Source organism: Salminus brasiliensis, chromosome 9 (genome assembly GCF_030463535.1).
Source record: "Salminus brasiliensis chromosome 9, fSalBra1.hap2, whole genome shotgun sequence".
Lineage (NCBI taxonomy): Eukaryota > Metazoa > Chordata > Actinopteri > Characiformes > Bryconidae > Salminus > Salminus brasiliensis.
The window spans coordinates 39,664,359-39,676,010 of NC_132886.1; the positions used below are offsets into that span (position 1 = coordinate 39,664,359).

Here is an 11,652-nt window from a genome sequence, read left to right on the forward strand (position 1 = left end):
ACTGTTTCTTTACAAGTTTCATTCACAAACTAGCTCAGCGCTAAACAAAAAAAATGAGTCACCTTGCATGTTTTAAGGTGCTAGTAACTTCAGATTCCTGCAGATGGCGCTGCACGAGGATAATATGGTTATGAATACCTGCAGGGTGTGTGGTGGGACTCAGACATTGAGAAGAGTGCAGTACAGGGCAGTGGGGGTCTCGTTGGATGGGTGGAAAATGGGTCGCAAAGCAGATGCAGTTAATGATTGGCTAAAAGGAGGGATTGAATTTGGGCGTGGCTGAAGGTCATAGTGTAAGGGAAGTGACTGAATCTGCAGGTGTGTGGGAGGTGTACGATCATACGGGTCTACCAGCAGTGGCAGAAATCCCAGCCTCTAACTGCTCAAAAATGAGGTGAATCTCCTGTAGACTGTAGGGATCTCTGCCACTGCTGGTAGACCCGTATGACCGTAAGCTTCCACACACCTGCAGATTCAGCTCCTTCCTTCACTCTATGGTCTTTGGCCACGCCCAAATACAGTCACTCCTTTTAGCCAATCATTAACTGCATCTGCTTTGCGACCCATTTTCCACACATCCAACGAGACCCTCACCGCCCTGTACCTCCTCTTCTCAATGTCTGAGTCCCGCCACACACCTCGCAGGTATTTACAGCCCGATTATCCTCGTGCAGCGCCATCTGCAGGAGCCTGGCGACTCATGCTTTGTCTGGGGAGCTTCCGATACTGTACAGAATTGTGACATTCTCAATTACAGCACAAATTATTTGGCACAAAGTACAGTAGGCACTAAGTTTACCACAGATGTGAAGTAATATAAAGAATGAATTATGATACTTTACATTTGAACAGAGACGGAAATTACTAGAGGAAGTGTACCTGGCTGTTGTACTTTTTCAGTAATTGTTTTAATGCTAATGTTTAACAATTAAAATTGTAAAACCTCTGCATCTATTATCCCAATTAACTGGGACGCACCGATCCAATATTAAGATCAGATATGGGTCCTGATACTAACTAAATTAGCTTTATCTCACAGACTTCAAATTATCAGAATAAAATTTCTAAGCCCAGACAGCACCGTGCTGAGGTCCAGCACAGTTATTAATATTAGTGATCAATAAACAGCAGTTCATTACATTAATATCTGTGTCCATTTATTATAGGTAGTTTTTACTGTTAGTAAAGTTGTGTTTACGTCAGTCCTGATGCCTTAAGTCTCTCCCACATGGTGAAGTATATGGGTTAATAATTCAACAATGGTATCGGATTGGTATCGGAACAGAAAAGGTCGGATCGGTGCATCCCCCAAAAAATTTAACATCCCTTTTAATCATACCTTCACCCTAAATGCTAATATTCACACAAAGCTCATATTTGATATGTTGCACTAAACCTAGAAGCTGTTACATGTCTTTGAAAAACAGCTGAACTGAAGGATCTACTAGAAAACACTGTAGGACCCTCTCGGTGATCCTCCTCCTCCATCACCAACCTGTAAACACTACAATGTACAAAAAACTCATCAGCTCCCCAAAACATTTTCTACTAATGAAAACGAGAAAGGTCAGACACCTCGGCGGCATCGTAGCGAACCACTCTGGGTGATCATGATCGTGGTAAAACCACCTCCAAAACATCACAAAATAAAAAAATGTCCTGCTGTTTGGGAGGATTCATGCTAACAGATCTGGCTCCACTTCCTGTAACTCAGTAAGGCCAAGGCTGTGGTCATTCCTATCTATTTTTACTTTCTCAACATCTTGGGACGATCTGAACATCTGGCATTTAGTCCGTATATCCAACAGGCCCTATTTTAGCGTTTTTTTTAAGCTGTCAACCGTGTACCACGCAGCTTGATTTAGGGGGCGTGTTGGTGTGTCTTTGCTGTCGTAGCGACTGGTAAAGTGGCCTTGCTCTCTTAATTAATTATGGGTGTTTTTTTTTTGGGAGTAACGTGCAGTAATAAACCAATCAGTGGGTCTTTTGCCATTCCCTTTAAGAGCCAGGTGCGGTCTGTCTGACTTTGGTGGGTTGCTATTTCAGTGGTGTAAGCGCCGGGCTGCACCCGCCTGTGTTGACAATTCACTGCTGAGATAGCAACAGACGTCTGACTGTTGATCAACGTCTGCCTGGGCTGTTTTCAGTCAGTGTAGCTCACTGAAATTGCCAGAAATAGAAATAGAAATACACCAGAAATTGACCTGAACACCCCTCATTTAGAGACCACCGCGCCCATCACCGCAGAGATATTCACAAGCACTGGTGCGTTATTTAAGCGACGCCGGCGGCAGGCGTGAAAATAGACTGTTGGCGGGGTGTAAGTTAGGGCCCCTTGTATGTAAGATGATTAATTCCAGGGATGGGCACTTTCTTGTCCTGAATGGGAACGGATTGCTGCACAGTTTTGAGCTCGTCCTGCTCAGGCACACCCGATTCCCTCACCTGCTAAACGCTAGGTGTAGTAGATCTGCGAGAGCCAGGAGGTCAGCAAACTGCGCTGGACCCCGGCCCCCGTTGCCCACCCCTGCTTTATACAATTCTACCTGCCAAGATGTCATTTTTGCAGTGTCAGAAACATCCCACCTGAGACAAAAATTCCATGTGTGATTGATTACACTCATACGTTACATGTCCTAAAGTTTGTAGACACCTGCTTCTTCAGGGTCTCTTCTGAGATCAAGGGGGGGGGGTGTTAATATGGAGTTTGTCTTTGTTTTTTGTTTGCTGCAGTAACAGCTTCTGCTCTTCTGGAACGAACGTCTAGTTTAGCTGTGAGGAGGATTTGATTGCATTCAGCCCCACCAAGGTCAGGTACTGTTAGATCATTGTTGAATGATTAAATCTGGCAGGATTTGGGGGGATTTTTTTTGGAAGAACACAGCTCTCCCACTGCTCCACAGCTCAAAGCTGGGGGGCTTTATACCCCTCTAGCCCACGCCTGGCATTGGGCACAGTGACCTTAGGCCCAAGTGTGGCTACTCGAGAATGCTGCAGTCTACTCTATCTGTTCTGTGGAGGTTATACTAGCTTGTGGGCACCTGAATTAATTCCTTAGAAGGGGTGTCTAGATACTTTTGGACATGCAGTGTTTTTGTATGGCTCTTTTGTTTTAGCTGTAAAAGCCTCTTGGGAAACCGAACAACCGATTGTAGCCGCATTAGGCCGCAACAGTGGCATCAGTGGCCTGAGGGTCTTCAGGAGGAAAGCAGTGGCCCTGAGTATCCTCTTAATACGAGTATCTTGACAATGGCGTGTCCTCCAAGAGGTCGTCCTGTAGAAGAGAAGAAAAGCAAAGACTTAGAATTTTCATACAGGTCCGCCCCAGGACCAATTCTGGGCTCGCCTGGGGGAGGGGCTAATTATCACTGGTTTAAGCATTCCATACGAACCGTGGGCCGATTGCGCAATTTTGCAAAAAAATAGTATATAAGGAAGACCCACCATGGGAAGGTCCTGCAACCGATGGAACTCTGGATGCTCGCTTTGCTGCCGAAACCTGAGGAAGAGCATGACGGAGACCAGAGCAGTGCTGACGATGAAGATGGAGACCAGAGCGGCGAGCAGGGGATCCCACGGAGAGGCGTGAGGCAGTTTGGATGAATCTTTGAGAATCATTGGGACACAAATACAGAGAGGAGATCAGGTGCTGCCATGTTCACCCTCAAATACTGCTGTTACCCACAGAAGCTTATAGCCAGTCATGTAGCCAATCAGCAACGACACCTTGGGCCAAAGTAATCAAATTCAATGAAAATAACACACGACCTGAGTAGCAGCCAATCAAAATGGACATGTTAGTGACCTCATGCATAATAATGACCAATGGCCAGCATCTGTTTGGATGCCAAATTGTACCAGAAATGGACAAAATGTACTAAAAGAATAGAGATTCTAATAACAGAAGCAAAAATAGACATAATAAAGAAATAAATAAAAGTGAAAGTGAAAGCGTTCAGATATCCAGGCAGTTTTGGAGCTTGACGCAGCTTCACCTAAAACCATTGATTCAAGACACAACTCACGCACCATCGTCTCCAACATCCAGTTCTGAAGGTCCGTCCTGTTGTGGGTTCTCCAGGGGAACAGGTCCAGTGGGTTGGATTTTGTCTATCAGGGCAGTTGGAGTAGAAGCTGGCCTGGAGGAAGGACCTGAAGAAGCCGTTGGAATCGTCTTGGAGGCACTGATGGTGGACTGACGAGAAGTCGTCCGGTGTTCTTCACTGGTAGACGCTGCAGTAGAGGCAGTTAAAGTGATAATGGATCCTGGAGAGGACGTGGTGCTCCTCGCTGGGATGAGAGGCGGGCTGGTAGCGGCAGAAGCTGGATGCAACAAGTGAGGAAAAGGCAGAAAATGAACAGGAATGTGTGAATAAGATCTAGTTGAAGGTCTGTACATTTGTATTGGTGGCTTATTTTGACATGGTCTGTTTGTGTTAGTGACTTTAATTTTGAAAAGTCTGTTTGTGTTAGTGACTTATTTTGAAACAGACGATTTGTTTTTAGTAGTGACATTTTTTATTTTGATACAGTGTTTGCATTAGTGACTTTTATTTTGAAACAGCCTGATCATTTTTTAGTGACTTTTATGTTAAAACAGTGTTTGTTTGTATTAGTGACTTATTTTGAAACAGTGTTTGTATTAGTGACTTTTATTTTGAAACAGCATGTTCATTTTTTAGTGACTTTTATGTTAAAACAGTATTTGTTTGTATTAGTGACTTTTATTTTAAAACATTGTTTGTATTAGTGACTTATTTTGAAACAGCGTTTGTTTGTATTAGTGACTTTTTATTTTGAAACAGTGTTTGTTGTATTATTGGCTTTTATTTTGAAACAGTGTTTGTATTAGTGGCTTTTATTTTGAAACAGTCTGTTCATTTGTATTAGTGACTTTTATTTTGAAACAGTGTTTGTTTGTATTAGTGGCTTTTATTTTGAAACAGTGTTTGTATTAGTGGCTTTTATTTTGAAACAGTCTGTTCATTTGTATTAGTGGCTTTTATTTTAAAAACAGCGTTTGTTTGTATTAGTGACTTTTATTTTGAAACAGTGTTTGTTTGTTTGTATTAGTGACTTTTATTTTTAAACAGCGTTTGTTTGTATTAGTGACTTTTATTTTAAAACATTGTTTGTATTAGTGACTTTTATTTTGAAACAGCGTTTGTTTATTTGTATTAGTGACTTTTATTTTGAAACAGTGTTTGTTTGTTTGTATTAGTGACTTATTTTAAAAACAGTGTTTGTTTGTATTAGTGGCTTTTATTTTGAAACAGCGTTTGTTTGTATTAGTGGCTTTTATTTTGAAACAGTGTTTGTTTCTATTAGTGGCTTTTATTTTGAAACAGTGTTTGTTTATATTAGTGACTTTTATTTTGAAACAGTGTTTGTTTGTATGTATTAGTGGCTTTTATTTTGAAACAGTGTTTGTTTGTATGTATTAGTGGCTTTTATTTTGAAACAGTGTTTGTTTGTTGTATTAGTGGCTTTTATTTTGAAACAGTGTTTGTTTATATTAGTGACTTTTATTTTGAAACAGTGTTTGTTTGTATGTATTAGTGGCTTTTATTTTGAAACAGTGTTTGTTTGTTATATTAGTGGCTTTTATTTTGAAACAGTGTTTGTTTGTATTAGTGGCTTTTATTTTGAAACAGTGTTTGTTTGTTTGTATTAGTGGCTTTTATTTTGAAACAGTGTTTGTTTGTTTGTATTAGTGGCTTTTATTTTGAAACAGTGTTTGTTTGTTTGTATTAGTGGCTTTTATTTTGAAACAGCGTTTGTTTGTTTGTATTAGTGGCTTTTATTTTGAAACAGTGTTTGTTTGTATTAGTGGTTTTTATTTTGAAACAGCGTTTGTTTGTATTAGTGGCTTTTATTTTGAAACAGTGTTTGTTTGTATTAGTGGTTTTTATTTTGAAACAGCGTTTGTTTGTATGTATTAGTGGCTTTTATTTTGAAACAGCGTTTGTTTGTTTGTATTAGTGGCTTTTATTTTGAAACAGCGTTTGTTTGTTTGTATTAGTGGCTTTTATTTTGAAACAGCGTTTGTTTGTTTGTATTAGTGACTTTTATTTTGAAACAGCGTTTGTTTGTTTGTATTAGTGGCTTTTATTTTGAAACAGCGTTTGTTTGTTTGTATTAGTGGCTTTTATTTTGAAACAGCGTTTGTTTGTTTGTATTAGTGACTTTTATTTTGAAACAGTGTTTGTTTGTTTGTATTAGTGACTTTTATTTTGAAACAGTGTTTGTTTGTTTGTATTAGTGGCTTTTATTTTGAAACAGCGTTTGTTTGTTTGTATTAGTGGCTTTTATTTTGAAACAGTGTTTGTTTGTTTGTATTAGTGGCTTTTATTTTGAAACAGTGTTTGTTTGTTTGTATTAGTGGCTTGGTCTGGGATCTGTTACGTCACTAATGCATGTATATTTGATATGATTCATCAAACCATCTTAAAGATGAAGATCCCAAATTTAAACAGAGAATCAGAACTTTAATATTTTAATTATTTGGATTATTGAAGTGAAGGAATAACGAGGCGGGATTGGATATGGGTTTACTCTGATCATCAGCTTCATCTGATCACTGAACAGGATGAATTGCAGGCATCATGAAGGCACCACCGATTCCTCCCAGCGTAAACTAAGAGGGAGACGCTTTTAGCCGTGCTAAATTTAGCCATGTTGCCGGTCGGCTGATTGCGTAAATACGTCAGTGTTTACAAACCACAGCCACACAGTCCTGTTCCTGGAGCTGTCTAGCAGAACTGCACAACTGCAAAAACGTGCAAAGCTAAAAACAACGTAGCCACTGCTGTAGAGGCTAACACATACAGACATGGGGTTTAGCATCCTAGCACTGCGGTTAGCTAGCAGCTAAACCACATCTCAGATAGATTTGGTTCTGCCAGCTAGCAATGCTACCGGCGCTAAAAGGGTAAGGCCTTAACACACGTCTCCTCTGATCAATGTGAAGCCAGACACCACCTCCTTTTTAACTACCGCTGATGCGAAAAGCGCTGGGTCCCTAGCGCCACCATAACGGCTAACTTGCGCGTGTAGCGTCTACCCGCCACCCTAGCGCCATCTACCCATCCGGAGAGAGTGCGGCCAGTTGTGCTCTCTCAGACTCCGGCTGCTGATGGCAAAGCGGCACAGCTAAGGATTCAAACCCGCGACCCTTAGGGCATAGTGCTAGCGCATTAGACTGCTGAGCCGCTAGTCGTTTTTTCCAAAGGCTCTTCCCACCTAAAATACATCCTCAGAAGGTGTATGCTAACTTAGCATATTTGTTGTGAGAGCTAGAGCTATGCTAGGCTAATGTCGCTCACAACCGATGGAAGCTTATGCCAAGCTAGTTGCTAACTGCAAACCGTAACACCCTGCATGCTAACCTCTCCTCAAACCGTGTGGAGGTGTTCGGTGATCTCTAATTGAACAGACTTGCTGTTGTGGCGTCTGAGGCTCCTCCCACCTTCAGAAGACAACGTCAGACGCTAGATGCTACCGCAGACCACCGAACGCGGTGAGTAGCCATGTTTACAACGAAAGTAGCAGTGGTCATTTAGTCTTCATGTTGTCTGAAGTGACCCTTTAAAGCAGCATTATGCGAGAATCCGAGCCTTTTGCTCCCGGGCTCCCTCTTCAGGCGGGAAGTGTAATCTGCGGTTTGAGCCACTAATGAAGGACGCGCTTTACACATGCATTTCTGGGCAAGCTGACATATACAGATACTGAGGCGGTGGAGGGAATTTCACCAGAGTTACATAGTGCAGTTAGCAGGTGTGCTAATATTTTCTCTATTACAGTCGGTGGAGCTTCCCAGCGATTTTCAAGCTGATATTTTATGGTAGAAATTTTACATACTGCTGCTTTAACTGCAAAGAGGACCAGGACTAAGAGCCCCTGTTCTGTTATATCAGGGTTCTCCACTGTTCCCTCCACTCTCCCCAAATCTAACGGCTAGTAAGAATTCATCTAACCCCCTGGCCCAAACATCAAAGGATGCTTCTATGTGAAACGGTCCTCTAGCTTCACCTTGCGTAGCCTCTGTCCCGAGGCCTGGTCCAGGTGCGAGTGTGCTGGCAGGGGGAGGTGAGGCGTCCGTCCTGAAGGCAGCCTTTGTGGTGAGCTCTGACGGAGGAGGGAGCGCCGTGGCTGCAGTGTGTGAACTCTCATTGTTGGCTGGACCAGGCTGGGTCCCCGCAACGTTACTATTCGGGGTCAGACGAGGAGCGGCGGAGATGGCTTCGTTAAGGGTCAGGGCAGGAGGGGATGCAGTGGACCCACCTAGAAGACAGAGGGTGTTGTTATTGTTGTTGTTGTTATTATTATTATTATAAATATAGCCTCAGGCGGCGATTCTCGGGGTCCAAGCACCTATTGGCCCAAGGAGGCCCAAGATGACGACCCAGAAGTACACTATATGTCCAAATGTTTGTGGACGCCCCTACTAATAAATGCAATCAGCTACTATAAGTTGCACCCTGATGATAATTATAATGGTAAGGAATAGTAAGGAAGTCTGTTAGAGGAGTTACTGAACAGCTGATCGAGGGTTCGAGGTGAGTGTGATGACTTAGGCCTGCAGTTAGCGCTATGCTAGCACCATTAGCCTCGTAGCTCCAGTGGAGTCCAAAGCAGCTGTGACCTTTAACTGCTTTTTAAAAGCAAAAAGGAAAGCAAACAAGCCAGAAGCCTCCAAGAGAGATAGACTAGGTAGGGAATGCCTATAAAAAAAGACATATGAAGATAGAACAGCCAGACAAAACTGATAAATATTCAGAGCCAGGCTGCCTTCATTAACACCAACCCAAGCGCAGCATGAACTGAGGTTCTCACCTCCAGGAGCCAGTTAATAGATTCAGAGGCAAATCCTGAGAGTCTGAAACCTATAACAGACTGCTTACTGAGGCACAAGGAAAAATATTACATTTCATCATATTTATGTTTGGGAACCCAGGTCAAATTATAGGCAGTGATAATATAATGTGCGTAAAAATAAAAACATACAAATAATGATCTACATGGACACATTCCTGCACATTCTTAAGAATAAATGCTGTTTATTTACTGAATTTAACATAGAAATAGATAAATAAGCAAAAGTAATGGCACATCATGTTATGTTTAATTTTTCTAATAGATGAGATTTAGTAAATGCATATAAATTGTGTGTAAAAAATGTTTAATACCTAAATGTATAACCTTTATACCTTTAGTACCTTTATATATTATTTATATATATTTAGAAAATCAACAAAATGTTTAAATAGAATACTGTGCAAAACTTCTTGAGACAATCATGGAAATTAAACAACAAATAAATATTGTTTAAACATACATACATAAATAAGTCAATTAATAAATATTTAAAATAATAATATTTGTAATTATATTCATAATGTTTGTCAAGATATAGTCTGTTTAATTGATTGTATATGCAAAAGCCACACCCCCAATCAGAAACGATGGGGGAAATATGCATATATTTAAATATTCATGTATAGTATGTGTGTATATATATATATATACAGGACACAGAAATATATTTTATTATATTATGTACGTTTACATACTAATAAAGGATTATATTATTAAATAATATATCTATAATATATAAATATAATATATAAACAGTTTATTTATTGTAATTATTATTATATAAGATAATTATTATTATATCACTGGTCTGTCTAATCTGATGCCTCTAACTGTCTATAGTCATAATAATAATAATAATAATAATAATAATAATAATAATAATAGTGTATGCTACATGCTGTAGTTCATTACTAATATCCACCTCCAGCCAAAATCAGCCAGCTCACCTTTCAGCTCAGACGCGGTGGTTAGAAGCAGGATGGTCCACATTACAGCCCCCACTCCAGTCTCCATTTTCTGCTGTCTGGAGCTGCTGGAGTCTGCTGGCCTTCACCTGATGCTGGAAATCATGTCTATAAATATCCTGAGGGGCTGGGCAGCGCGGGCAGGGCGGGCAGCGTGGGCAGGGCCCCGGCCAGGCCTGCGGGCAGGCTGTGTTCACACTGCTCGCGAGTCTGGAGCTGGGCTTCAGCTCCGGTATCCGGCAGTGATCGAGTCTGATCAGCTCCCAGCGCCCGTCTTCAGCTTCTGCCCCATCTTCATTGGTTGCCATAGTGATGACGCAGGGCCGCCTAGCAACGCTTCCCTCCGTGGTGCGTGACGACGATAGCGTCACGTGACGTTAAAAATAACGGAGATATATTGATACTTATTGATACTTATTTTATTTTATTGATCCCCAAGGAAATTTAGCAGCCAGTAGCAGCTGCACAATAACAGCACAGTAAATACGACACAATAATGAGGAATAATAAAGATCTATAAAAATACATAAAATAAAAATACATGATGGTGGAATAATAGAAGAATAATGACTGAATGAGTGATGATGTGCAGGAGGAGTGCATCAGCAGATATGACCATACTGAGTAAATATGTGCATTATCTTGGTATATCTTGGAGATGATAAAAAAAATAACAACAGCCCACTCATAACTCATAGTTTAGTAATAATAATTAATAATAAATAATAATTATTAAAATTAATCAGATTTGGTATTCCTTAGTTGATTAGTTGAAATCACTAAACCTGATGGAAATATATATTTTAAGTACATATAAATAACTTATAAGTCCTCCTGTATTATAATTTTAAAAAGTACTATTCCAACATTCAAATAGGAATATTTATCCATATATATGTGAAATATATGTGTTTCAGATGTTAGATTTTTATTAAAATATTAACTTCAACTGAAATTACTAGCCAATCATAACACAGGGGGCGTGGCTTGCGGATCATTAATTGGGAATTTAGCTTTTTCTAGCTTTTTCTAATACATTTAAATAAATATGAATAACTAAATACATAAATGTAACTAAATATCTGCTTATATATACATATATATACTTAGCTATTATTTAATAATAATATAAATTATACTCACAGGCAGGAATACTCACTGATCCAATAGCAATATAATAAACATATATTTACAAATAATATATATATATTATTTATTATTATTATGATTATTATTGTTATATTATTCATATATATATAATATAATATATATGAAACATAAATTTCATTATTATTTGTAACATGAAATTTATATTTCATGTTAAATTTAAATGTTTCAGTTGTTTTTTTTTTTTTGTATTAACTTACAAGCCAATCATAACACATTGGATATTTAGCTTTTCTTTTTTTTTAGGGAAAAACATCTAATTTAAATATGATAATTCTTATTTAAACTAGATAAATAAAAACAATTAAAATACATTTAAATAAATTAAAATAAATACTTCATTTTTTCAAAACATTCAAAAATGTATAACTCTCTATATTAACTAGCCAGTCCCAGCACAAGGTATACGGTAGTTGGAAATCTCGTCGCTGTCACGCAAAAACCTCATATCTCCAAATCTCGAAACGTTGGATGAAAACATTTTAGTCCATTTTAAGTCAAAAAGTTACAAATTTAGTATGAACGTGAAAAATATATTTATATAATATATTATTAATTAAATATTTATTTAAAAATTATATATTAAAACCAGCCAATCCTGACACGAGGGGGCGTGGTCCGCCTGAAAACGGGTGGGGGGGAG

The 11,652-nt window shown here is 39.2% G+C and overlaps 1 protein-coding gene across 1 annotated transcript; it reads right to left on the bottom strand.

The window, feature by feature from the left end:
* Positions 1-601: 601 nt before the first annotated feature.
* On the bottom strand, positions 602-10,133 carry LOC140562610 (uncharacterized). Its single transcript, XM_072688386.1, has 5 exons — positions 9,825-10,133; positions 8,032-8,283; positions 4,030-4,323; positions 3,445-3,605; positions 602-3,274 (listed from the first exon to the last, which is right to left on the bottom strand). The coding sequence occupies exons 1-5, from the start codon at positions 9,889-9,891 to the stop codon at positions 3,230-3,232; spliced, it is 819 nt and encodes a 272-aa protein (XP_072544487.1). The 5' UTR covers positions 9,892-10,133; the 3' UTR covers positions 602-3,229.
* Positions 10,134-11,652: the final 1,519 nt, after the last annotated feature.

What these genes read in the sequence shown, in the direction of transcription:
- LOC140562610 (XM_072688386.1), bottom strand. Translation starts at nt 9,891, where the DNA reads ATGGAGACTGGAGTGGGGGCTGTAATGTGGACCATCCTGCTTCTAACC. An exon ending in CGGGACAGAGGCTACGCAAG is followed by an intron (nt 4,324 to 8,031) that starts GTGAAGCTAGAG and finishes TGTTGCATCCAG; the next exon opens with CTTCTGCCGCTACCAGCCCG. An exon ending in GGTTGCAGGACCTTCCCATG is followed by an intron (nt 3,275 to 3,444) that starts GTGGGTCTTCCT and finishes TCTCTTCTACAG; the next exon opens with GACGACCTCTTGGAGGACAC.